This window comes from Pithys albifrons, chromosome 1 (genome assembly GCF_047495875.1).
Source record: "Pithys albifrons albifrons isolate INPA30051 chromosome 1, PitAlb_v1, whole genome shotgun sequence".
Lineage (NCBI taxonomy): Eukaryota > Metazoa > Chordata > Aves > Passeriformes > Thamnophilidae > Pithys > Pithys albifrons.
In genome coordinates this window covers 94,967,891-94,992,930 of record NC_092458.1, presented here as the reverse complement: position 1 = coordinate 94,992,930, position 25,040 = coordinate 94,967,891, and the positions used below count along the sequence as shown (strand labels likewise).

General features: G+C 38.4%; 1 protein-coding gene and 1 non-coding gene across 4 annotated transcripts in view; one reads left to right on the top strand and one right to left on the bottom strand.

Annotated features, from left to right (window-relative positions):
- The window catches only part of ABI3BP (ABI family member 3 binding protein), a 144,728-nt gene that overhangs the window by 118,033 nt on the left and 1,655 nt on the right, over positions 1-25,040 (top strand). For all 3 annotated transcript variants that reach the window (XM_071561311.1, XM_071561304.1, XM_071561297.1), the window contains 7 exons: positions 927-995; positions 2,121-2,333; positions 5,727-5,838; positions 16,301-16,380; positions 17,836-17,865; positions 18,807-18,968; positions 22,775-22,888. In XM_071561311.1, the coding sequence (XP_071417412.1) occupies positions 927-995; positions 2,121-2,333; positions 5,727-5,838; positions 16,301-16,380; positions 17,836-17,865; positions 18,807-18,968; positions 22,775-22,888 (780 nt within the window). The remainder of the gene's footprint in view (positions 1-926; positions 996-2,120; positions 2,334-5,726; positions 5,839-16,300; positions 16,381-17,835; positions 17,866-18,806; positions 18,969-22,774; positions 22,889-25,040) is intronic.
- TRNAE-CUC (transfer RNA glutamic acid (anticodon CUC)) lies at positions 24,544-24,615 on the bottom strand. The gene has a single exon. It is a non-coding gene; the product is annotated as a tRNA-Glu (tRNA).

The window sequence follows — 25,040 nt, the reverse complement described above, 5'->3', positions numbered from 1 at the left end:
GAAAAAACATAATAGGGTAAATATAGTGGTTAATTGGTAATTTACCCCTTATAAAATCAGGAGTTGATTACAAGTCCAAAGCTAAGTCTCTTCAAAGTGGCATACAGTAATGGATTTGGAGGAGGATGTGCTTAGAATTTTTGAGCCCAAATATGCAGCTGTAAGTATATTGTCATAAATTGCTGGGTTTAATTTTCTGGATTTATAGCAGTACTGAATTTCTTGTCTCCTTATAATGATCATAAACTCAGCGTGACCCTTAGTGCTCAGTAAAGCAAGCTGCATGCTAAATTGATTAGTTTATAAATAGACATTGTGAATGTACTGTGCTTTGTCCATTGAGGCCCCTCAAAGTATTTGCATCTAAAAGAAGATTCTGTTCAGTGTGGTGGCTAATTAATACAACACTGGTGTCATGAATCCTGAGTGCTTTAGCACACTTTTGTTCAACTGTGTATTTGCCTTCAAATTCCTTCGAATTCTGTGGAAGTTGTACACTCTGGAGACAGAGTTTGTGATTCCCTTGTTGGTATTTTTAGAGAAGTTAATGTGACAATGTAACAGTGTTACATATTCTAAGAACATGAAACAAGCTCCAAGCTAAACAGCGAGTACAGTGCAAAAAAATCCTTTTTAAAAGGTCTAAAGAGCATTTTGCATGTATTGCCTGAACTGAATCCAGCAGCAGTCATGAAGTCTGTAATTTTGATTATGGCTATATTTATAGTAGCAGGTAAGTATGAGACTTGCTAAGCATCCCAGGCAAAATGGAGTCACTAAAATGAAAAGATGGATCTGGCAGCAAAGGTCTACCATTGAAGACCTTTATTGTGATTTAAAATGCCAAAGGAACTTTGAAATGCTGCAGTTCTAACACTGAAACTTTGAATTAATGGCAAATTATATTATAACTGTGTTTTCCACAGTTGATGCAACTGTCTTCAGCTCAAGTCCTACATCAGAAACAGATTCTTCAGGCAAACCAAGGTACCAAGGTAGGATATTAATAGCTATAGTAGTTTTATTTGGAGGAATATAAGAAGACTGACCTATCTTGCATTGAAACTATCTTGTTTGGTAATTCAAAGGCCAAAATTTTATTTGAATCTGTGTCACTTCAGTGGCAGATGAAAGAGCTTTAGTACAAACTGTCAGCGTTTTCTTGACTAAATTTTATTTCTACTTTCTTCCCTGTTACCACTTCGTAGTTTACAGTTTTGATCACAAATGTGTTGTGGCTCTGCATTTGGGCTTCCAAGTATGCTCAGAGGGATTGTCCCAGTACCAGTGCACCTTGCCATATAGGATAACTACGCATCATAAATCCTTCACCTCTTTTCCGGCCTGTAGTCAGGTTATTGCTGTTGCAATAATCTAGAGAGTTTAGCAAGGTGAGGTAAAAGAAAGAAGTGCTTTTGTTTCAAAATATTTTTCAGGTTTCTTTTCTTGTTCTGGTAAGAGACACTACATTTAAGAAGACGCTGTCTTGTGAGAGCTTATTGTTTGCATCCAATAAAACTTTTAATCTTAGAAGTAGGGTGTTTGTCTTCAGTAATCTTTCTAATTTTGATGCAGAGTACAAGACATTTGCCTCAGAAAGTTTGTTTCAAGGTTTGGTGCTGTATCACTGAAAGCAGTTAAGATTTTGACAGTGACTTCAGAAACTGCAGTTTTAATGGCGAAGTTTAATGAATCTGGACTAAACTCATTAATACTTTTGATGAAACAAAGATGCCACATCTTTGTTTTAACATACATCAAAAAAGCTGCAAGTAAAATTATAGTGTCATTTTACTGTAGAAAAAATAATTGTCCTATTTTTAACAGATTTTAAATCTTTCAAGCCATGACTATTACCTACTAATACCTCCAAAGTGACGTTTCATCAGTGTTGCAAATGAGAGAGGGCTGAAAGCAGTGATTGAAGGTCTAACAACAATAAATAAAAATTTTCAAAAAGCAGCCTAGTATTGAATATATGGGGTTTATTCTGAAACAGTTCTTTTTGACTTGTGCAGACTTTTACTTTGTGCCCTGAGATAAATGTGAACTAGGTGAAATGGCACTGACATTTTGTAAAAGCTCTCCATTGAATAACAGCTCTTTCCTATTGCTCTTAGCTCCCCATGTCAAGTACATGAAAAAAGATGATGACGTGCCTTGCTCTATCACGAGCTCTCTTGAACATTTTCCTCAAGAAGAAGTTGGCAGCAAGGAAGAACCCACTCGTCCTCCACAAAATCCTCCAACCAACCTCACGGTGGTGACTGTTGAGGGCTGCCCAACCTTCGTCATATTGGACTGGGAAAAACCAGACAATGACACTGTTACTGGTTGGTTTGATTTCTTTCCTTCACTGTATGACAGTACAGCTTAATTTACTTTCACAGTAATTTTATGGCATTTAAAAAATACTTTAATCCCACTGGATTTAAGGACACCAGTGCTTTTATTTTGTGCTGTTGTGAACTCCAGTATGGATAAGAAAATGCTACTAAATTAGAACAAGATTTTCAAAGCTAGATCATTGGTGTCAAAACTAGATCATTGGAGATGACACAAAAAGATACTGAAGTATGACTCCATATCTTCTCATTTCTGGCTTCTCCTGTAGAGGATCCAGTAAGATCTAGTCAAGAAGTTCCAACAGTGCAGCAGTAGACTATTATATAGATACACACACAAAATGTAGACATCTTTCTTGACTTGTGGATGTTGTTTAACAGTGGGCCAGTTCCAAGCAAGTCTTACATCCATCTAGTACATCAGTAGAACTTCGTCAGCCTAATACTTGTAGTACCCACCACAGGGTCAACAAGTTCTCTGTGCCAAAATAATCTGTTTTTATCATTTCTAAAGGAAGAGTTTTATGCTGAAAATAAATGCGTGTGAGTCATGCAGGAATCACTACATAGGCAGGTAAACATGCAAGACAGCCATTCCTAGTTCTTCTGTTGTCTTCTGTAGTCATAACAAGTTTACAAAAATTAAACCTTGAAGTTAGTTAACAACTCAGTTAATGACTCATCCAAGGACACTTTCTGAATTCAAAAGAAGGCATTGAATACCCTTTTCTGAAAACAGTGATTGCTTCATATTGGCACCAGTATGACACTACTTGTTTAGATGGACTTGAATCAATTTTTCTGTCATCTCTTTTTATTTTTGTATTTTATACATGTTTTCCCCATCATCTGGCTTAGGTATCACAGATGTTTTTTTTAATAAATGCACTCTTTCAGGTAAAACTGTGGAAACAGAAAACATAATTTGTTTCACCTTTTTTAGTGATTACTTTGCTTGACCGTAGCTATGTACAAGGGGTTTCATTGGGAATGTCTAAAACCAAAATTGTACTTCAGTAATGGAAAAGTCTCACAAAGAAAAGCCAAAACAGTGATCAATCTGACCTCCTTGTTTACATAAAGTCTACAAATGTCAGGAACCAAGACCATTTTCTCATTCTCTGCTACTTCTGTTGCATTGCCACAGAAATGCAGGGCAGTTTGTTGCATTGTGCACTGAGTAGCAAGCAAGCTCTGGATGAACCCAGTAGTTCTTTTTATGTGTGTGTGCACGGACATGTTTGCATGCTCATTCACATTTGTTGCATTTTCCTTTCCAACTTGAATGAATGAAAAAATCCAAATCATGTATTGACTCGGGTCTGGCAGAAGGCAGAAAGCCTGAATTCCTGTAAAATTACTTTCTGTAAGATTACTTACTCATTTTCTGTCTGAATGTGCCTAAGGCAGTGGATATCCACCATCTCTTCCATGCTTCTTATTAAATATAATTTTTCTAATGAGGTTTAATTAGGACAAATAAGAGTTTTTTCATGTGTTTGTCTTTCTCCTCCATGGTTTACTCAGCCCTTGGTGGTTAGACAGGAAAGTGTCTTTCTTTCCAAAAAGGACATGCATAGGCAGGAAACAGTTATGTTTTAGACAAATATATATTAATTATCAATACTATTATCACTGCATTGGGGTCACATTTAACAAATTATCTAAAGTAAAAGTACTCTACCTACTTTCCCCCCCTCCTGTTTTCTGAGACACCCATTCCTGCAGGGCCATGAGTTTGATTTCAAAAGGCAGTGGTTGTTCTTTTGCAGTTCATGGGTGACTGTCATGATGGGAGGACTTCTGAAAATGGAAATTTTGAAATCTTTGTTATTGGCAGTAATTCCTTCCTTCCAGCTGACTTTCTGACATGCACGTTGCTCTATATATGCTCTAAATAACTGACTCCATCCCAAGGTAAATCTAGAAAGATGCTGTGTAGGAGGTCCTTTTTGAAACAGTAAATCTAAAATTCACATGTGCATACATGTATTTAATTGTTTAGCTTGAATTGCTGGGGTTTAGAAGCTTGGAATTTTAGAACATAATTTTTTTAGGGCTGTTCTGCACTTCCACTTCACTGCAGTAACTTACTGCAGTGGATTTGATAGCTGAGTTTTGCATAAAAGTGTGCAAAGGAAACCATAGTTGCACAACTGAGCTCAAAATCAGATCAGTTTGTGTGTGTATCCTCATTCACACACCTTCTATATGTATTAGGAGTGAGGATTTGACAGTCCAGCTGCAATTAGGAGAGCCTTTTCTTTTCAAAACTAAATTCTGTTGCAGGTATTTTATCTTTCTATGTTGAGAATAAATGGGTCTCTTTGTATTAATAAAAAAAATAGCAAACATAAAAGCTATAAGGCTTGCTGTCATTTAGTTAAGAACTAGAAAATTAATAGTATCATAAGGGGAAAAAATAAAAAAGAAAAAGGAAAGAAAGCAGTTTTGTAGAAGTTTTGTAGCTGTTGATAGGTGGCCTTTGTCTTTGTCCTCACAGTATGGTACCTAATTTGTTCATTTTTCTGTAGATCTAAATGCTCATTGTCAATGTTTTTTGAAAACATTCTCCTTTGCTAGCCTAGAAGTAAAAAAGTTGCCTCTGATATAATAGACAAGGTTTAGGAAGGGAAAAGGAAGGGGCTGGTGAAGTTGTGAATTTCTTTGCAAAGAGAGGAAAATTAACACTTTACACAGTGTTTTTATTAGAAGAGATTGTTATAAACTGGGACAGAAATTGTCTGCTAAATTATATCTTGGACTGGGCTAGGACTGAAGAGATATCACCTTTCTGAACATCTATTGTTAATTTGCTGCTCAGAGCATTTTTTGTACTTAATGATGTATCCCAGTGAGATGAAAAGAAAGTAGTGAGACTCTAAAAATCATACAAATACAGAAAAATGTATGCATAATTATTTCATTCTAAACTAGCAGATTCCCTAAGTGCACAAATCCAAGTCAGTTGAGCAGTTTCCTCTGGAAATCTTAAAAAGATAGGTCTTATTTTAAGTTAATCAGGGTTTAAGACACTTTCAACTTTGATAGTTTCATTCAAACTGCAGAATGCTTATATTTCAAAATTGCCTTTTGAATTTTGCCATGAGTGTACCATTGGGCAGATGTAAGATGGTGAGTATTCTCCATCCCATAATTGAATTATGAGAAAGGATGAGAGGCTGGGCACACAACAATCTGGAACTGGATCTCTCTTTCCTAATCATTTTAGCATGTTAATATACAGACAGGTACACACAAGTAGTCCTTACAGACTGTTAGAGAGCATGAGTGGAAATCAGATGAGAAAAGAAAGATGAGAAAAGAAGCTTGAGTAAGACATGTTGTTTAATCAAATTTTTCTTTACTGTAATTTTCCAGAGTATGAGGTTGTGTCAACTGAAAATGGAGGAAGTGATGGTGAAAAAGAGAAATCCATTATCACTACAAATCAAACCCATTCTACTGTGGAAAATCTAAAGCCTGACACAAGGTAATAAAATAATATAATTTTCTAGGTTAATCCAATTAATTTAGACTGTCAACTGTCTGTCACCTCTGTATGAAAAAACATATGTGTGTAAGACCCGATTGGTTTTACTGCTCTTCTGAGAGAAAAAGAAAGTATGGTTTGGGTTTCTTTCTTTTAAGTTAACAGATAAGATACACATGAGGAATCTTCAGGCAATTTCCAAGAGTACTTGTGGTCTGTACAAACTGTTGAAGTGACCTGTTTTATCAGAAAGACTAACAATCAAGTGTAAGAAAATTACCATGGTGAGGAAAAATACTTTTGTCCTGTATATGTTCTTCTCTTTCAGGATCTCAAAACAGTTGGCAAATTTAAAATGGATCAGTGAATTCCAGTTGATTGTGTGGCTCTCATGCAACTAGTCAAATTAAGCATTATCATTCTTCAGCTATTGTATCTCATAAAAAAATCACTCCTCTTTTTGTGGTAAAATTCAAAGCAGGGAAGAAAACCACTTGTCTTTAGTTGCATTGCTTATTGATTGCATCAAAAAGTTAATGAATGACACATTGGGGTTTTTTCTGTAAGACTATTCATTTGGCTTTGGTAACTGGATGTTTCTGTTTCAGACAAACTGTCCTTTTCTATTATTATCCATAAATTTGTAACAGCACAAAATTCTGCATAGAACCCATGTTGAACCTTTATTTTTAGGCAATGTGTGGTGTAATATGGGGTGTTTGTCCTTAGCTCATGCACTTGTGGCCAGCAGCTCCTGGAAGAAGGAATGAGGAACTATTGCAGAAAGTAGAGGGCAAGGGAAGAGAAGTGGGAAAATAAAAGGCTAAGGGAAACTGTGGTACCCCAAAAGAGCTTATTTGACAGACTCCAAAATATAAGCTTATAAAAGGGGCTACAATTGCTTTATTTTTTTGTCAGGAATGTCTCTGTTACTGCTTAAAGGCATTGGTTTGTGGCAATGGTGAACTGGAGTGATGTTGTTCAGTCTTGTTAAAAGCAAATTAGAATATGTTACCAATACATAGCTTGGGCACCAAGCATTGGTTTTCTCTAGCAAAACAACATATTTTTGGAGTTATGACTAAGAAAGGCAGTAGGTGCTGTCAGTGCTTCTTTTGTCTTCATTTCAGTTCTGCTTTGAAACACTCAAAATCTTCATGTCACCTGTCGTGGCAGAGGTGGGATGGACTTGGTTAAGTGTGGAAAAGACATGGTAACAAATAAAAGTACTTGGTGTTGAAAGCAATGTCCAGATGCCATAAGAGAAAACTTTTCAGACTGCTCTTTTGTTCAGAAAGGAAACAAGATGGAGGCAGGCAGATCCAGCTAGAACCATTGGGAAGGTCATAAGGAAGGCAGGAACCATGCAGAAGCAGAAAAGATGGCTTAACTATCAACAATTCTGTCAAACCTGTGAGAAAACTTTCAGGTTTTGTAAGCAAGAGCAGACCAAAGACCATGGAGTACAGGTGTCTTTCAAAGTGTGTATTTTGTTACAAGGAGCTAGATAGAAAATAAGAAGTGACTGACAGAGGCCAACTTAAGACATAGAGGGATAACTTTTCCTGATAAGGGAGTGGCTATTATTCCCCAGTCCCAACCTCAAAAGGGAAAGACAGTGAAAGTCTTTCTGGATTCAGAGGCCATTGCCTGGAACTGAAAATCTTTAATATAAATTGCAGGGGTGAACGCCCTTCAAGTCTCACCGGGTTTAAGGACGTAAAGTCCTCAGAGTAGCTCTGTTCAATTAATCCCATTCCAAGTCAAATGAGTGTTTCCTAATTTTGAGGACACCTTGAGAGCTTTGGCAGAAGCACAAAGGGGTACTGTTACAATTTGAATCCAGGCTCACTGTCACACTACATTCAGGGAAAATAAGGAACTGCTTAAGCCAGCTGGAATCATGTAGATGGTATCAGTTCTGCAAGGAATGTCTTATGTCCATAATAAAAATCTCCTGTCTATCAGGAGCTGATTGCTCACTAGATGAAAAAATGGACCTGTGGACAAAGCTGACTGAAAATAGGAGGAAGAAAAACAATTAAACACAGCTCAATTAATTACTTAACAGAGTCCCTACAATGACTACAAATTCATAAGTAATACATTAAGACTGAGAAGGAGCCTTTTCCATAACTAGCCTTAAAGGAAGGAGCTGTAGAAGAAGTGGAGCTCAAAAAGAAAAATAGAAATCCCTCTCAGAAGTGATCAACATTTACAAAACCACCAGCAACCATATGGAAAGAGATGCTCAGTAGAAAAAGGTGGAATAACTGGGAAAAACGTCTTGGCCTTGAAACACTTTGGAGAAACTGGCAAGCTGAATTCAAGAGCTATTTTTTCCAGCTTTTCTGAAGCCATCAGTGAGGCTGTGTAAATCCCCTATGCTGCTCTGAAGGTCCAGTGTATTCAGAGCTCAAGACAGTTCAGGACAGATCTAAACCAGACAGACCTAAACAAAGACCTCCCGAAAAGGAATACAAATGTTTGTAAATGTGGTTCCTCAGTCTTCATGGGTAAATTTAAACCAGAAAGACCCTATAGCAGCAAGGCAGTTCAAGCCTGTAATTCTCCAGATGTATGTTTTTGAGGAGCTGTACATGACAAAAATCTGCAGTCACACTGGCCAACGTCTGTTGGGGTAAATCAAGTAGGATACGTTAGTGCCTGCCCAGAAGCCGAAGCATTAACTGCCACATCCAGCAGGAGGGAAACAAGACAAACAACTTTCCAAAGTGAAGGAGGCAGAACAAGCAGCAGGGAGAAACTGGGTGCATCTGAGCCTGCCAGGTCATGCTGTGTGTTTGCTTTTCTCTTTTGCATTATGCATTCAAATAGGTCATACTGCTACACCTCTGGGAAGCTGTGCAGTAAAACAGACACCCTTCTTCGTTCAAGCTGGCCTTTGGACAAGGCAGCTTTTAAAGATTAGGAGCTAATGGCCAGACTTGGAATATTTCAGGAATCTGGACAGTGTTAGGGAGTCAACAATGAGAGACTCTTACAGTCTCTCATCAAAACTGCATGTGTGACTGCAGCTGTCAGTAAGTCCAAACATAGAAGTTAAATGGGAGGAGGATTATCATGTAGTATACTGTGTGTTCATTTAGCTGCCTGAAAAGTGACTAGATCCAGAAAAAATGCAGTGGCTGAAAAAGGAGTTCTGACTTGGAGTACAGTTATCAAAGATTTGGTTTTAACAGACTCATACAATGGTAATATGGAAATGAAAATGGACTTCCATAGGCATACAACAACTTGTGAAGGTTACTCTTAAACAAATACAGTTGTACATATTATGGCACTTTGTCATCTTTCTATCTTATATATGGCAGCTTTATGTGGTCTGGGTGATTGGACTGCAAGACATTGACACTGTGAGATGAAAGTAAAATAGTGATTTAAACAAACATGGGGCACAATTGGCTGCTTTCCAATGCAAATTATTGATCATTTTTTTAAAAAAGAGAAACAACTTTTAAGGGCTTCTATACAATGGGATTTTGTTAGAGCATTGAGATCCATGATTTTTGCCCAAGGAAAGGCATATCATATCCATATCATTTTCCCACAGCGAGGCATGCCTGAAAGTTGACATCACATTAATTTAAAGGATTTTTCCATATGGAATGAATATGTTGTACTTTTTTTCCACCTACAAAACTTCCCAATATGGTGATTGCAGAATTTTACTGTCACATCTTAGAAGACTTCTGATGTTTAAGTAACCTGGAAAATTCAACTCAGAATCTTTTATTTGGTTGGTCAGAGTTCTTGAAACTGGTACTCTCCCTAACACTAAACTGCTGTCTGGATTCAGTCTAGAATTCTGTTTAATTTCATCAGATAGTTCGCTTTTGATTGTAACCTTTACCCAAAGGGTCTCAAAGCATGTAGTGTGGTTATGCTGTGTGAGCTGGACAACTATATATATATCCTTCTTATACAGACAGTTAATTAGACGTAACTGGTGCCTGAAAAAAACTTTCTCTTGTTTTACAAACGTCTTCTGCTCAAATATTTACATTATAGATGTGCTTCTGTGGTTCAATAATCACACTTACACAGCTGTTGATTATGACTTTGTACTGTAATTAGCTCTTGTTACCCTTTATGTTATTTCCAGGAAATTTAGAGTAGATCACACTCAAACAAACCAAATTTTCTAAGGTTTTTAACATCTTTATTCTTCAATTAGCAAAATTAGTGTTAACAGCCAAATTCCATTTATTCTTCTTTTTCCTCATTAGTTTGAACCAAGTCCTGAGCCTCTGAGTTTTTATTCTGTTGTTCAAGCAGTGAGTGTCTGTAACTACTGTACTTGTTGATCAACCTTGAGATTAAAGCAGCTTTTAAGTCAGCCCTGTCGTGAAAAGGGGCCTGGACCATCTCACTTTCCAACATAAATTATTGTAAGATTGTATCTTAGGGCTAGTTTCTGATCTTGTAAATCTCAGTTTCCTCCATTTTCTTTCATGCAGGCTGAGGTGGCTTCGTACATTCATGCAAATGTCACTCCTTTCTTAGCAAAGAAAAAAGAGAGAAATGAACACACCAGTATGAACTGATAATTTCTCATCTTCCACATGGAAATGCTGCAATTTTTACACTGAGAAAACTCTCACAGTTTTTTTGAGAAATGTACCATTTATTCTACTTGGAAAACAGTCAAACTAGAAGACTGATCATTCTGGTCAAAGTCACTACAGTCCAGCTTCCAAGCAGCCATTTGAGGAGTGAGACCTGTAATATTCCATCAAACCTATCATTTAGATGTCTTGTTTCTCAGTTTCCTTACAAGGCTGCTCACTCTGGAACTCCCAGTTTCATTGGCATACCCAGGACTCTGTGCTCTTTCATTGTTTTACATTAAAACTGCCCTTAAAAAGAAAGTACTGCAGTAACTTCTCCTATGATAGTAGTTAAACGAGATCTCCCACATATAGTTAAGGTCATTAACCACAATTTTCAGTATCTCCTTCCTTGAGCTGCTTGTTTGTAACAAACATTGAGAGACTTGAGATAGAAATGGGCTTACTGTGGGTTGTGTTGTCTTTACTCATCTCCTCTGTAGTATTGATGGTACTTATCTGCATATTCTCCTTTGTAAAAATTGGCTTTACTGACCTGCAGGGGTTTTCTAGTCTTTCCTAAACTAGAATATTAAATGCAGATGTTGTTATTTCCCCCACCCCCCCACCCCCTCCTACTTTTATTCTTCCCTTTTCCAAAAGACTTTTAGGGTTTGGGGTTTTAGGTTTTGGTGGGTTGATTTGGGGTTTGGTTTGGTGGGTTGATTGGTGTTTTGGGGGTTTTGTGGGGACTTTTTTATTAGCTTTGGAGTTTTCTAAATTAGAAATCTATAAAACAGATTTTTTTAAAGTCTTCCATAAATCTAATGTAGTATCCTTTTGAGGGTTTTTGTTATTTCTGCTGGTTTTCCTGCCAAAATATGTAGTTCTTAGTCCTTTATTCCTGCACTATCTTTAAATACTTTTTTTCATAGGTGTACATTTTCTCTTTCATTCTGGTGGTTTGTTTAAGGGGAATTAAATTCATGGCACAAACCATAGTGTCCAGGAAGTTTTACAGCACTGATTTCTATACAAGCCTTCAAAAAAGAGTCTGAATATAGCTGAAAACAGTTCTCATGCATGTTTGTGATGGCAGTAACTGGAAGGTAGTAATGAAAAAAATTAAGACTGAAGTCAGAGATGTGCCAAATAGCTCTTTGAAAGTTCAAGTAGCCAGCAGAGGACGTGTCCATCACCCTGCTGGTGTAGATTTTTAATAGGAAAAAAGTATTCATTAGAAACAAAAAGTCTGTGATGTTTGTATTCCACAGCTTTGTAAAACTTCTCTTTAGGTACTGATCCTTACCTCCTTAAGAAGTTTGGTGATTTCAAATAGACTTTTTTCCTTTTTAAAAACATTTTGAGTTGTCTCTTTTGGACTTTTGTAAGATTGTGTCCCAAGGCAAAGTATGTTTCCAGCCTTGGTCTCTTGAAGAATATAAATAACAGGAAATGCTAAAAAGGAAAAAAATAAATCCAAGGTCTCCAGTCAAACAAAACCAAAACCAAACGAAGCAGACAAAACTGTAAAGTAAACATGAACCATGCAGAATATATGCATGTACCAAACTGTTTTATAATGCGTATTGATGAATTCCTTTGAAAGATTTTCATATGTTTTACAAAAATTATGAAACAAAAAAAGATAAAATTACTGTAATTTACTCAGAGGTCTTATCACGTAAGTCTTCAACCTTCTACTGAATAAACGTTTTGTGCACTTAAACACAATAATTCATACCTGTCTACTCATGCTATTATCACCATTATCTAATATTGGTTTGTATTGCAATCAGCACCCAAAATGTGCTAATCACGTACAAGGAAAAAGAAAACCACAACCCTCTACCAATGCAGAGAGCTGAGTAATTGTTAACAGCAAGGGTCAAGAGATGTGAACTACAGTGAAAGCTGCAATGAAGAAAAATGAAGAAAGGGAAGGAAAAATGCTCAAGTTTTTGTACTCTTTATTAAAAAACAACAGATTTTTGTACTAAATTGCTGTTGATGTCAGGATCCTCGGGTATTTCCTGTTTCTCTCAGCCTTTCTTCCAACTTGACTAGGAGAAAGACTCTGCAAACAAGTTCAGTACCTTTTTTTTCATTCCTGTCTCATTTGCTGTGTCTGATCATACTGCTATCCAAGCAGAGATAGAGAAGCTCTAGACACAAAGACAGTCCCACATGATTGTAATCTAATACCAGCATCTCCCCAGTAACTGACCTGCAGTCCACAACTGCACTAGCTGCTCCAGTTCTCCTATTATGGTGAAAATCTCTTTTCAGCTATTTGCTTTTCTGCAATCTTAAATCTTCTCCTTTTGCATGGTTTGAAAAATGCAGAGCGGTTGCATTTGCCAAAGTTCCATGTGGTATAGTGATTTCCTATGGTGGAAAAACACACTCCACATAGTAACTCCTGTAAGTCAAGTCCATTTAATCTACACAAGAGCTTTTAGGGTCTTACACAGTTTGGGAAGATTTGGGAGGCCTGGTCTCCAAAGCTGGTAGGATGGAAGTCTTATAGATGTTACAAGTGTGATACTTTAGATTGCTGCTTACATAGAGTAGGTAGCAGAGGTTTTGATATCATAGGCACACAGATACAAACATGGAATACAGACTCTAGTTTCTCATTAATAAGTCTAGCTAAGAGGTAGACATGGGATAATAATTCCAGAGCTTTCCTATTTCCTTTTATTAATTTTGCCATGCATCCTTCTTGAACCCCCAGGCACTTTTCCCCTCACTTGTGGTTTGTATAAGAGTATATAAGACTGCAAGACAATACCCTTTTTTCACCACTTTTGTTTTTCAGATCTTTCACCTGACACACATAAAAGGGAGATTTTAAACAATTTTCTATTAAGAGAGCCACAACATGGCTTTAAAATTACATTTAGATATATGTAAATTCCATCATATCATGATCTCGGTCTAACTTTTCCTTTCTCTCCCTTTCAATTTTCAGTCAACTAGTTACTTTTCTTCATCTCCAAAAGTGGTTGTTTGTTATTCTTGTACTGTTGAAGCCACTGCAATTGTTTTAGGCTTGAAATTGGAAGAGGAAAGGAGTCTGTGGTGATTGTAAAAACACATACCACAGAACTGTAGAATTGCATATATTTTAGTTTTAAAAATTTCCTCTTTATTGATAGGATGCTTCCCTAATTGATTCAACTAAACGTACATTTCTTCATTATTTTCCCTTTCTCCAATATTCTGTGTTTGTTAATAAGGGTTGAAACCTTTGTGTGTAGATTTTAGATCACTATTACAATCTTGCCTAATTTTCCCAGCTGTGGTTCGGTCTTTTGCAGAGAACTTAATGATTCTTAAACCACAACTTGAAAAACACTCCTTGGAAAATACTCTCCAGTTGTTTTTGTCTTTTTCTGGAGTTACAGAATTGATGGGTCCAAGTTCATCAACTGAAGTGTTTTGGGAACAGGACTGATTCTCATGAAGAATGTTGCCTAATGCAGCCCAAAGTAGGGCATATCAGCTCTCAAGAACAATAAATTTGGTCAAAAATCAGCAAAATATAAGGGACAGAATCAGATTATTATCATTCCTGAGGTCAAATCATAAACTGCCTATAAAGCAATAGAACATGCCAGCTTAATGATCAGTTACATTAATAGCTCTAGATAACTTGTTCCTGCTGTGAAGGAAACAGGAAAACTTCTTTGGAGTCTTTTATCTCTAGGTGTGGATTAATTTGTAGATTTTCCAAAATGTATCTTCTACATATTAGCAAATCTTTGCTTATGCCTCTTTGATTCTTCAGAAGGAATCTCCAACTGCTCTGCTGCAGTTCTCTGTATTACAACCCAACCTACCAGATAATAACATTTCTTGACTAAAAAAGTTATGTACCACATGCCCAATACGAATATTAGCTGCTCAGATCCAATTTTTAAATCATGTCTGTGTTTAAACAATTTGAAAATTATAATTAAGAAGACTTATAAATTTATTAAACTGATTATTTTTAATGTCTCCTTCCTACAGTAGGGTAATATAAGAAGCTCAAGGTTGTCATGCAGAATGTTTGAATAAATGCCAAGATTACTTCAAACAGATTTTTTAAAGCTCAAAACAAGCCCATGCTTTTCTTAGAAATATGTATGAATTTCCACAACGCATCTGTTCAGCATACAAGTCTTTGTCAGTATTTTGCTTAAAAATAAAAGAAAACCCTAGAAATAAAGGCAATAGCTTAAGTAAGCAATTTTAAAGTTAAATATTGTCTTAGAAGTACCGTGGATGGAAAATAGTTGCTTGGTACTGCATGAATAGTCCACTGAGGTTAATTAGAGAACTGCTCAGGTTTTGTAGGAGCCAAGAAGCAAAGAGAGGTAATCCAAAGTTTGGATTGAGTTATTCTTGTGGGGACCTGCAAATGGAATTTACAAATTTCCAACTGTGCAGAGTGTGGTAAAGGGTTTTTTTCTTCAGAAAATTGCCATTTGGAAACAATTCCAGCAATACATTGCAATGCTATGCTATAGTCACAAGCTACCAAAATTATCATTGCTAAGTGATCCTTTAAGAGTCAAGAGCTGGATGTTTAATTGCCCACTTCTGGGACTCTCATTTTGCTCTGTGTTTAGTATCTAAGGGCCCATTTTCCAGGTCTACAGTTCTGGACTCCTGTCCTGTGGATCTCTCTCGCTGACGAAAAGACTCTCTGTTCCATGCATGCATTCAGGGCACATGAGAGGTCTCTCTGAACGTGGCGCTTACAGCTCGTGGAGAAGACATAGAGAGGTTGCTGTTGACAAGGTGTATACATGCTACTCCTCAGGGTGCTTTGGCACAGGGGGCATGCAAATTCCCAGGGATTGCCAGGCTGGAGCCAGGAGAGCAGAGAAGTTCTTTGCTGGGATTGTGTGTGCAGCTGGGAGGAAGGAGATACAGAGTCTGTTCCTAGCTCTACCCTTGGTGCAAGCTCTTCACAGTGGCTGGTGTCCACCCATGTAACCCTTTTTCCTTCCTCCTCTGTCTCATGTCTTCTGAGTAACATGTTTAGGTTTGCAGCATTCAAGAGCTGTTTACCTAGAGGTTCTGACTGAACGTGTATGTTTCAGCTGAGCTGCAGAGTTAGAAGCCACTTTGTCTTGCCTGTCTATCACTGTTAATCAAATATTGAGAAGGGAGAGAGGCTTAAGAAGAGCCTGGATTTGATTTTTTTCTTCCATATTGTTGTTTTCATAGCACTGTGTTTGGTTCCCAACACAGCTGTGATGAAAAGAGATCATGAGATAACTCCAGTACAGAGTGGCATTGTGTGATATTATTATAAAAACATACAAAAGAGACTCTGTGCAATATCTTGACATTGCTTCATATATTTACTATTAACGTATATTTAAACAATTGGATTTGGCCTTGGCTGAGCTTCTGTCGTGGAAGACGTGCTCTGTGTTTCACTACTGGCCCTGTCTGTCACTATTCGTGGGCCTGAGAGGCATTGAATCAGAGGGTTTTGTTCTTAACAAGCAAAAGGTGCAAATAAATAGCAATGGCCTTTACTCAGTCTCTGTTTATCAGGTTGCTTCAGACCTCACCTGAACTTGTTCCATTTGCCAGAACTGAAACCTGTGTGAGAGGAAACAGACCTAAACTAGTAGTTCCTTAAATTGAATATTAATAGTATGCATGCACAGAATTATCAAAAGGACTGGTTAATTGTGTCTTCAGAGAAGTCATGTGCAGTTAGAACAAAAAATATCTCAGTGTTTTCAGGGCAAGAAATGAGGTATTTTGGTTTCTCTCCAGAAGGCAACTAGACTAACACCAAGGTGTATGCTACTTGTTTGCTCCAGACTGTGGAAGTATCCTTGCTTTGTAAAGTTTTCATCTCTTCTATTTTTGTTCCCCAGTTATGAATTCCATGTGAAACCTAGAAACCCTCTTGGTGAAGGTCCAAGCAGCAATGTTGTGTCATTCAGTACTGAATCAGGTAAGAACTTCCAAAGATGGCACCATCATTTACAGTGGGTTTAGTATCCATGTTTGTGGGATGTATGAAAAGGGGGTCTCACTTCATTTTGTGTATTTGGTCTTGCTCTTTACTATGTCCAGATTGGCTTTTTACAACTAAGCAATGTAGTAACTGGGAGGTCAGCCTGGGATCAGGAGTATATTGTGTGAGGATATAACATGGCCAGACTACAAGAGGTAAAAGAGAGGAACACAAAGAGTTTGTTTGGTGTTCACTATGAAGAAAGTAACTTCATTGTTAGAGAGGGCTCCATCACTTAAGATTTATATTCCTGATCTTTTTGCATCTATGCAGCTCATTAATGGCTTCTGGATGGGGAACAGAAGGTTTTTCTTTGGGCTTGTGTGTTCATAGGCACTTTTGCTACCTGTTCAATAAGGCTGCTCTGTAACAGTGATGTCATTTGGCTGAACTAAGGATTGAGAAATAGCAGTTGGGCAAAGTCAGTGTCCCAGTACGTCCCCTTCCACCCTGTTTACTCTCCTGTGAAAGTGTTAAAGAGGTGTATACAAGCCTGTTTAGGCCATTCCTTGGTTCCCAACTCAAGTCCTCTCTGAGTCAGAGGTGAGAATCAGATAATGCCTTTGCTTTCCTTATTCTTGTTCCCCCAAAGGCAGACTACAGCTGACTTGTTGACTTTATGCAAGTAAGATGCCATGTTCTGTGTAGAAGTGTTTATTGCTTGATAGTATTCAAGGACCACATAAAGCACAAAATGAATTTAGCCTTTCTCAATCTGTGTTTTGAGCCAGCTGTAGTAATATGATAGTCTTCATCTAGTGCTGTCACTGATGGATGAGAGTTTTGGCTGAGCAAGGGATTACTCAGGGAGGAGTTCAGACTGTGCCACACGTATTTAAAAACTCTGAATACACTCTTTGTAATCCTAGATTGTTAAAACTGAAAAAAAATGTTTATGCCAAGTGCACTTTTCATGAATGACAAGGCTTATGTTATGTCTCCTATTTAGCTTGGACAAATTAGGCATTCGGGTTTTTTTTCTTAATTGCACACATCCATTTCTCCCATATTAGGCCAAGATTTTTGTGGCAAGTACTACAGATGTGTCCTTTTTATTATTCAGGTTTTGAAATTGAAATTTTAATAAAATGCAGTACAATTGGGTTTTGCTGGTTACAGGTTTAAATTTCTGTTTTTAGTAAAACTCTGTTTGGCTGGTATTGTCACATGAGTAGAATTTTTAAAAGCTCATTGATACTGAACTTTCACATAAGAAATATATTTCTTTTCATTTAATTTAATGCAAAAGTTAACTTTGCTTCCAAAACTCTTTCTGTTTCACAAATTACAGCTTATGTCAACTGCAAAAAATCACTTAGCAGTGCTTTTCCACTGAAATATTGGGACGTTCATTTTACAGTGTCTGATTGAATGTTTGTTTTCTTCCCCCAGCGGACCCAAGAGTGAGTGAGCCAATTTCAAGTAAGCCTCTGTTATATATACCTGATCAAGACTTTTTTCAGAAATGAGATAGCATAATTTTGTGAAGGGGGTGGCTGCATTTCACCTATTAAATGAGTTATGGAACCAAACAGCATTCATACATGATTTCACTCCTTCCATCCATACCCCTGGTAAGGAATTCATGCCAGGCTGCTTGTTTACCTGAGTGGAGCACAATCAATGTGATGTGGAGCTCTCATGGCAGCTGGGATGGCTTCAAACCAATGTACACAAATGATCCAAGGACAGCCTCATATTTTCTCAGCCTTGTCATTAAAGTAAAGAAAGCTCTGTAAAATGAGTAAGTTGCTCCATGCTTTTTAAGTGAGTTAACAGAGAACAACTCAGAGGATTCTATTTATCTGTCATTGTGTTATAGAAAAATTTCCTGCTTCAGAAGGCTTGATTAGCTCTGCTTTAGGCCACTTACAAGGCTTGCTGTCTTGAGCTTTGGAAGAAGGGCTGAGATCACTCAAGCAAGTTGAGCAGCTTTTTGCATTTGTAATGGACATCACTTTGACAAGCACTGAGACACCATTTCTTTCCACATAATTAATGACACATAATTTTTTGTGTATTTTCATTAAATAATATACATTTTGCTTCAAGTTGACGATTTTGGCACTGAAAAATGGTGACTGTATCCCACATTGTGTAAATGAGAGTTTTGTCAACACACAGACATTGTCTCCCTAACGGGGTCCTAGAATGAACTCACTCCAAACTGGCACCACAAGAGAGCAGGAGGAGTTCACTGCATCAATCGTATATGCACTCTTTGATTTTTCATGTTCAAAATGCATTTACCATGGCACATTCTCCTTCACCAAGATTTCTAATTCTAGTTATTCAAGTGTATTTTTTTGCACGTAGCTTTGTCTGCAGCATCGTACTTCAGCCTCTTTTTTCCTCTCCTGCAGTGGGAAAAGATGCTATCTGGACTGAAATCCCATTCAATTCAGACTCATATTCAGAATGCAAAGGCAAACAATATGTCAAGAGGACTTGGTATAAAAAGTTTGTAGGTGTGCAGCTGTGCAATTCTTTGAGATACAAGATATACCTCAGTGATTCACTTACAGGTAAGAGACATTCAAATCAGTGCTGTTCACAATATACACTTCTGAACAATATCCTGGTTACAGAACTAAGGGGGTTTAACAATGTGAGCTCTGCTAAAGTGTGGTCAGGTATGTTTAATTGAGTCCATAGACATATTAATCATAAGCATTAATTTGCTTGTGCTCAGTAATCACTGATGTGTTTGATACTGAATTCTCAGACTTAAGAGTTACTTAGGGGTGATCATCTGATTTTCAGTACCTGTTGGTCTACTGAGCATCATACAAATAAAGATCAGAGTGAATAGCTTATGTTGTATGGGTGCCAAATTTGTATTTTAAAGGTGGCCTGGAATAATTCTTAATTAGAGGATCAGAACTTTATTTAAGACAAGGATTAGAGTCAGTTACTCCCATTCCTTTTGGTAAGAAGCTTGGTCCTTCATTATTGGGAGACTTACAAATACATGATTTCAGTTCTAGTCAACAAGTTTTACTCCCCTGCTTTGACATTTTTTTTCTGTTATCATATGACAAATTTTTGCTTATAATCTTTATACTCCACCTTTTCTTTCTCCTTATATTGTTACTTTGACTGGCCTCCTGGCCTTATCTTCTCAAGTTTTCTTCAGTATCTTGAGGTCAATACAGTGTGGTGTATTTAAGACCTGAATCAAGTGACACATGTTGTGTGCAGGCTGGGGGAACAGCCTGTAAAAAGTCTTTTTCAGTTAGTTGATAAGCAGGTCTTTGTGACTCATGTAGATTGTACAAGCTATATTTACTATATTTAGAAATACGTCAACTTCCTATAATCCATCCCAAGCTCATGGCTTTCTTCTGTGTGAGGTCTTTTCTCATGAACAGCTCCACAACAATGGCATTATCACGGCATCCAGAGCACGAAGTGTATCATACAACCACATACGGGAAATGCCTTTTGAGTGAAATTTAGGCAAGTGTGTTCAACACATTGGATCCAACTAGGAGATAATGTGGCTGAAAAGAATCCACTTTCATAACCTAAAGTGGCCCCACCTCAGAGCTCAGCACCTCACAGATGCAGGTCTCTGTGTGTAGGAATATGGAAATAAAAGACAAGGGGAGTGTAAGGCAGCCCATGTTGACACAATTTTAGGCTGCCTTGCCTTGTACTGAGCAGCATTCTCCAGTGAGCAGACAAGGAAGGAAAGCCTTGTCATTAATAGTAAGTACAATACCTTATATGTGAATATCATCTTAGCAATTATATGAATAAAAGAGACTGTTTTGAACAGAGGTATCATTCATTCAACTGTTGCTGTACTTAACCAGCTGTGATCAAATGACAAGCACTGGCAATGAGGCATGATGTCTCCCAACACCAGCTAGTAGAGGAAATAGCAGTGCTAATCTAGCAGGACAAGACTTCAGCCCTAAATCAAATGAATTAACACTGCAGTGAAAGCTACTCCAATCTTAAAAGAAAAGTTTAGAATCAGGAGCCCATTTTCCTATTTTCATTAGATTGTTTTTGTTCTTGTTGGAAGGGTGGTGGTTTAACTTTGCTGGAGAAAGATGAGGTAGACACACTGCATTCATTATACTTGCTAAGCCTGGTTCTTGCACTCGAATTGTTACAACCAGTGCTGACCAGTTGTCACAATATTTAAAAGAAGTGAAATATTTATGTTGAAGGAAAGCTGCTTTTCCCTAATTTACCAAGTGAGGCCTCTGTGTGCAAGTGAGAAATTTTCCCTTTAGAAGCCAAACTGTTCTCATGTGTATCACTGTCACACCTCGCCTCATCCTGCCCCCCCAGGCCAGAGGAAGTGTCCTCGCAAGCTCCAGCCAGCTGGGTGATGTGGGCCAGTAGTGAAGGGCTGTGCTGAGGTCTGAGTTCTACTGTACACTGAAAATACCTTCCAAAGCTTTGCTCTTGAAGCAGTTGAATTACCCTGAAATTTGGGTGCATTGTACAAATGCCATTGTGTGAGGCAGTCAACAAACATATCTTTGCATGCTGGGTTTTAGCATGAATTTATACTTTTAGTGATGCAGAATTCATAATGTAGAAAACAAAGACGGTATCTAATATTTTTAAGACCACCCATAAGGGAACCCTGAGGAAAAAAATTTACTTTGTGCTAGAATTGCTAACCCCAAACTAGAAAAACGGTCATTTGTTAGCTAAATGTTTTTAAGTGTGTTTTTTTATTATGGAAATAATTGGGCAGTAAGAATGTAATAGTCACTGAGAATGCTTCTAATTTATGTATAGCAATTGTTTGAGATATGCATAGGTTAAACTCTGGGCTAGAGGAGTGTGCGTGTATCTGAAAGTTACTGTTCTGGTGTTAGCCATAAAAATATCTGGTTTATTCTGTCTCTTATGAAGAAAAACTGATCTCTGTTACACATGCCAGGACTGTTCCATAAACCAGCATCTACTGCTGACCTCATTTAACAGTCCTCCAGAGCAGTCAGTGACTGTAGGCATTCCAGAAAAGCAGGCCACCTAAAAATAAGTATTTATTGAGAGGAGGAAAAAAATAAATTCTATGTGTGACCTTCAACAGCCATGGAAAAAAAAAAGCCTTTTTGGGCAGCCTGAGTGTTCTTAATTTCAGACCAAAAAATTGCTGAGAGGAACTCCCTCTGACCAGTTCTATGGAAAAAACATGCCTGCAGCCAAAGCTAGATAGTAATAAATAATTTTGTAAAGCTAGAGAAGAAATACATGCACAGAGGCTGTCAACTGGAGATGAGAAATTTTGGCAAGGTATTGCTCAGATCACAAAACCATGAGAAAGAGTTTATTGGTAGGCTGCACTTTTAGTAATTGCACTTTGGGAGCAGTAGTATAAGCCACGTCACCACCTCGGAAATGGCCAAGGCTATAGATACCCAGTATCTCATGAGTAACTGGACTTTCTGCCTAGCTTATACCAGAGTGCTGAGCCTGTTTCTAAATGCTCTCACCTTTCCTTTCAACCTCACAACCAAAGGTTGAACATTTTAAGAACTAAGTGCTGTGAAAGGAGTTTAGGAAGAATGGCAAATTTATCTACAAATGTTTCTGGCCAAGGCTTAAGAAGGGAACATAGCATTCTCTCTCATCCTCTAAACTGAGTTCTACTAATGTCTTACAAATCAAATTAGGAAGTAAAACATCTGTCAAAACACCTTCACTGTGACTCCTCTTGTTAAGGGGATAAGCATAGCCTGTAACATCAGCACACGCTGCATGGGGCACTTGAGTCCTTGTTTTCTACTCAGTTGAGTGTGGTGTCCTGCTAAGCAATCCTGCAAATAAATACACAGGACACTTCATGCTCTGGATAAGCAGTTACTATCCAAGGTCACCTATATGGTAAAGGATATATCACTTGCACATACGTGCTATAAAAAGACAACGATTCATAAAACAGGCCTTGGCTGTGTTAGGAGGTGGTCTATAAAAACATCTTTGAAGGTACTGGGGGCTTCCTGACGAGGAACCACGGGTGCCTTCCATTCAAATCACTAAAAACCCTTACCTCATTTTTGATACAATTGGGGTAAGGTTCTATGTAGTAACTGAATTTCCCTTACTGTATGAAAGGTAAGGAGTGGGAAAAACTACGTCCAGGCATAGATTTTGGCCAGGAGTGGGGCATTTTTGTCTATAGCCATGAGCACTGTACTTGGAACCTGGACTGCATGTTCAAATTACAGCTACAGGTCCTCAGAGGGAAAGAATCATAGCGTTCACCTTGGCTTCCCCACAGAGGAAAGAGCACAGCCTATTGCCTCTGGTGGTTTTTGGAAATAACCCTCATTAAACTTTGCTGCTTCTTTGCTTTCAGGAAAATTTTATAACATAGGAGACCAGAGGGGCCATGGAGAAGATCACTGCCAATTTGTAGACTCATTCTTAGATGGAAGGACAGGACAGCAAGAAGATCTACCAGTCAAAGATGGTAATTCCTTATGCCTGCCTTTGTGTGTTTCTTTTTCTTGCCAGTGGATTCAATGCCCACTGCTGGGGTGGGTGATGGAAAGGAACTGCTGCCTTTGCAGAGGGTCAAGAAGTTTTCAAGATGAATGATGACTCATTAAGACAGTTATGACTCTGGTTCTGTTAGGTAGTAAACAACCTCTCTCCTGTTTAAAACATTCCAGCAGATTATCCACATTTGGTATTACATATTTAAACCCAACCACAAATTTGAGTTTGCAGAGAGGCATAAAGTGTTGCATTCAAACTATCAAGGTTGATTTACAGCACAGTAAATCATCAGCTGGGCATTAAACAGCTTTGTTTGGTGCTAATGAGAAGCTGAAAAGTTATTACTGGAAAATATAAATCATGCTACAGTAATTCTGTGTGTACTGGTTTTAACTGGGTGCCCAAAACTCAGGACTGGTCTAAGTGGATAGGGGATTGGATGTCCTAAACACAGCTGTGACCTACCTGGTTATTTTTCACACATTGCTGAGGCTGGAGTGTAAGAAATTTGTACTTCTGTAGCTGAACTCCTACTTTGCTGCTTGGCAGCAGTGCCAGCATGAGGTAAGAACACGGGCTGTGCTGGTTCACGTCTGCGTGCTGAGCATGTCATGTTTTACTGAGGAAAACAGCAGAATGGCTTTCAGTACAAAATGAGCATGTTAACCAAGCCTTCCTGTGCTTCATTTATAAACACCCTACAGAAGTTCAGAAATGTGTCAAGGCAGGTGTGGGAGATGCATGTGAAGTTCTTAAATCTTTCATGAGTTTCTCCAAAAAACAAAGCCCATGAACAATCTGAAGGGTGTTCACTTATGTGTTTTGTGAGCTTTTTGCTTTTCCTTTCCTAGTCAGTCCTTGCCCATTTGTATATTGTGTCAGAAATTGAATCCAATTTGACAGTGCTAGGACAGCAAACCTCTCAGCTGTACCAGATTCTCATTTTTTAAAGATTTTATAATTTAAAAAACCTTTTATGCAACAAGCTTTCTACTTCAGCTTAAAAGACTTTTAAAACCAATTTTATTTCAGGAACTGGATTTAACTGAGTGAATTCATGAGCTACAGTCATTATTAGGCAAAAACAAACAATAAAACAAGCAAACCAAAGAAGACACCCACCTTCTCTGTAGCTTGTATTTCTAGTAAATAAACTGAACACAGGAAAGAATAGGCCAGTTGTCCATTGCTGCTCAGTACCGCCCTGACTGCAGCAAGTTGAGTTCTGAATTAACTACATGTGTTTGACCTGACGTATGGCCAACCTTCGCAAACGAAGATTTGGGCAGGGCTCTCCCCACGTGGGTGTGCCCTTCCAGCCTGCGCAGTAGATCTTTTAGGTGAGGCACAGCGTGCACAGAACTGGCCCCACCGTTTCAGTCCTGAGGTCCATTTGCCACGGCCGAGCGAGGTCGGACAGTGCCAGGGAAGTCCTCGGGACTGTCACAGCCCCCGGTACTAACCCGGGCTGACCGTGCTGAGCATCGGAGATCTGACGGGATCTGATGGCAGGGAGGCATTGAACTGCCCGGCGGGTATGGTCTCTACTGAGATTCGAACGCACGACCTTGGGATTCGGAGTCCGGAGTGCTCTCTATTATACCACGGGAACCGCCAAAAATGAACTTCCCTGACCGGGAATCGAACCCGGGCCGCGGCGGTGAGAGCGCCGAATCCTAACCACTAGACCACCAGGGAGCTGTGGATAGTGCTTTTTGACCTGAGGTGTAGTGAGGAAATTACAGCCGATGTTGTGTACCAATTGCAGAACATTATTTTGTGTGTGTGCTTGCCATCTCTGCGTGCACAAATGCGTGCTTTAGCCACACATACATTTCTGACGATCTTGTTGGATTCAGCCCTAATTGCTCACTTTAGTTTTTCATTTAGTGCTAATTGTTTGTGTGGGAAGCACCTGTGTTCTCAAAAGTAACAGGCAGAAAGCGGGAGGTACGATCTTTCACTGGGGAACGGGGAGATACCATGAACTGTCCCCAGTGGCTGGAGTCCTATTGAAGTTCATTGCACTGTCAAGGCTACAGCAGTGGGGACTGTTTAATTATTGTGACATTGCAGTGAGGACCAGCCTCCTGTTTGGAGACTCCAGTATAGCCAGGGGAGGG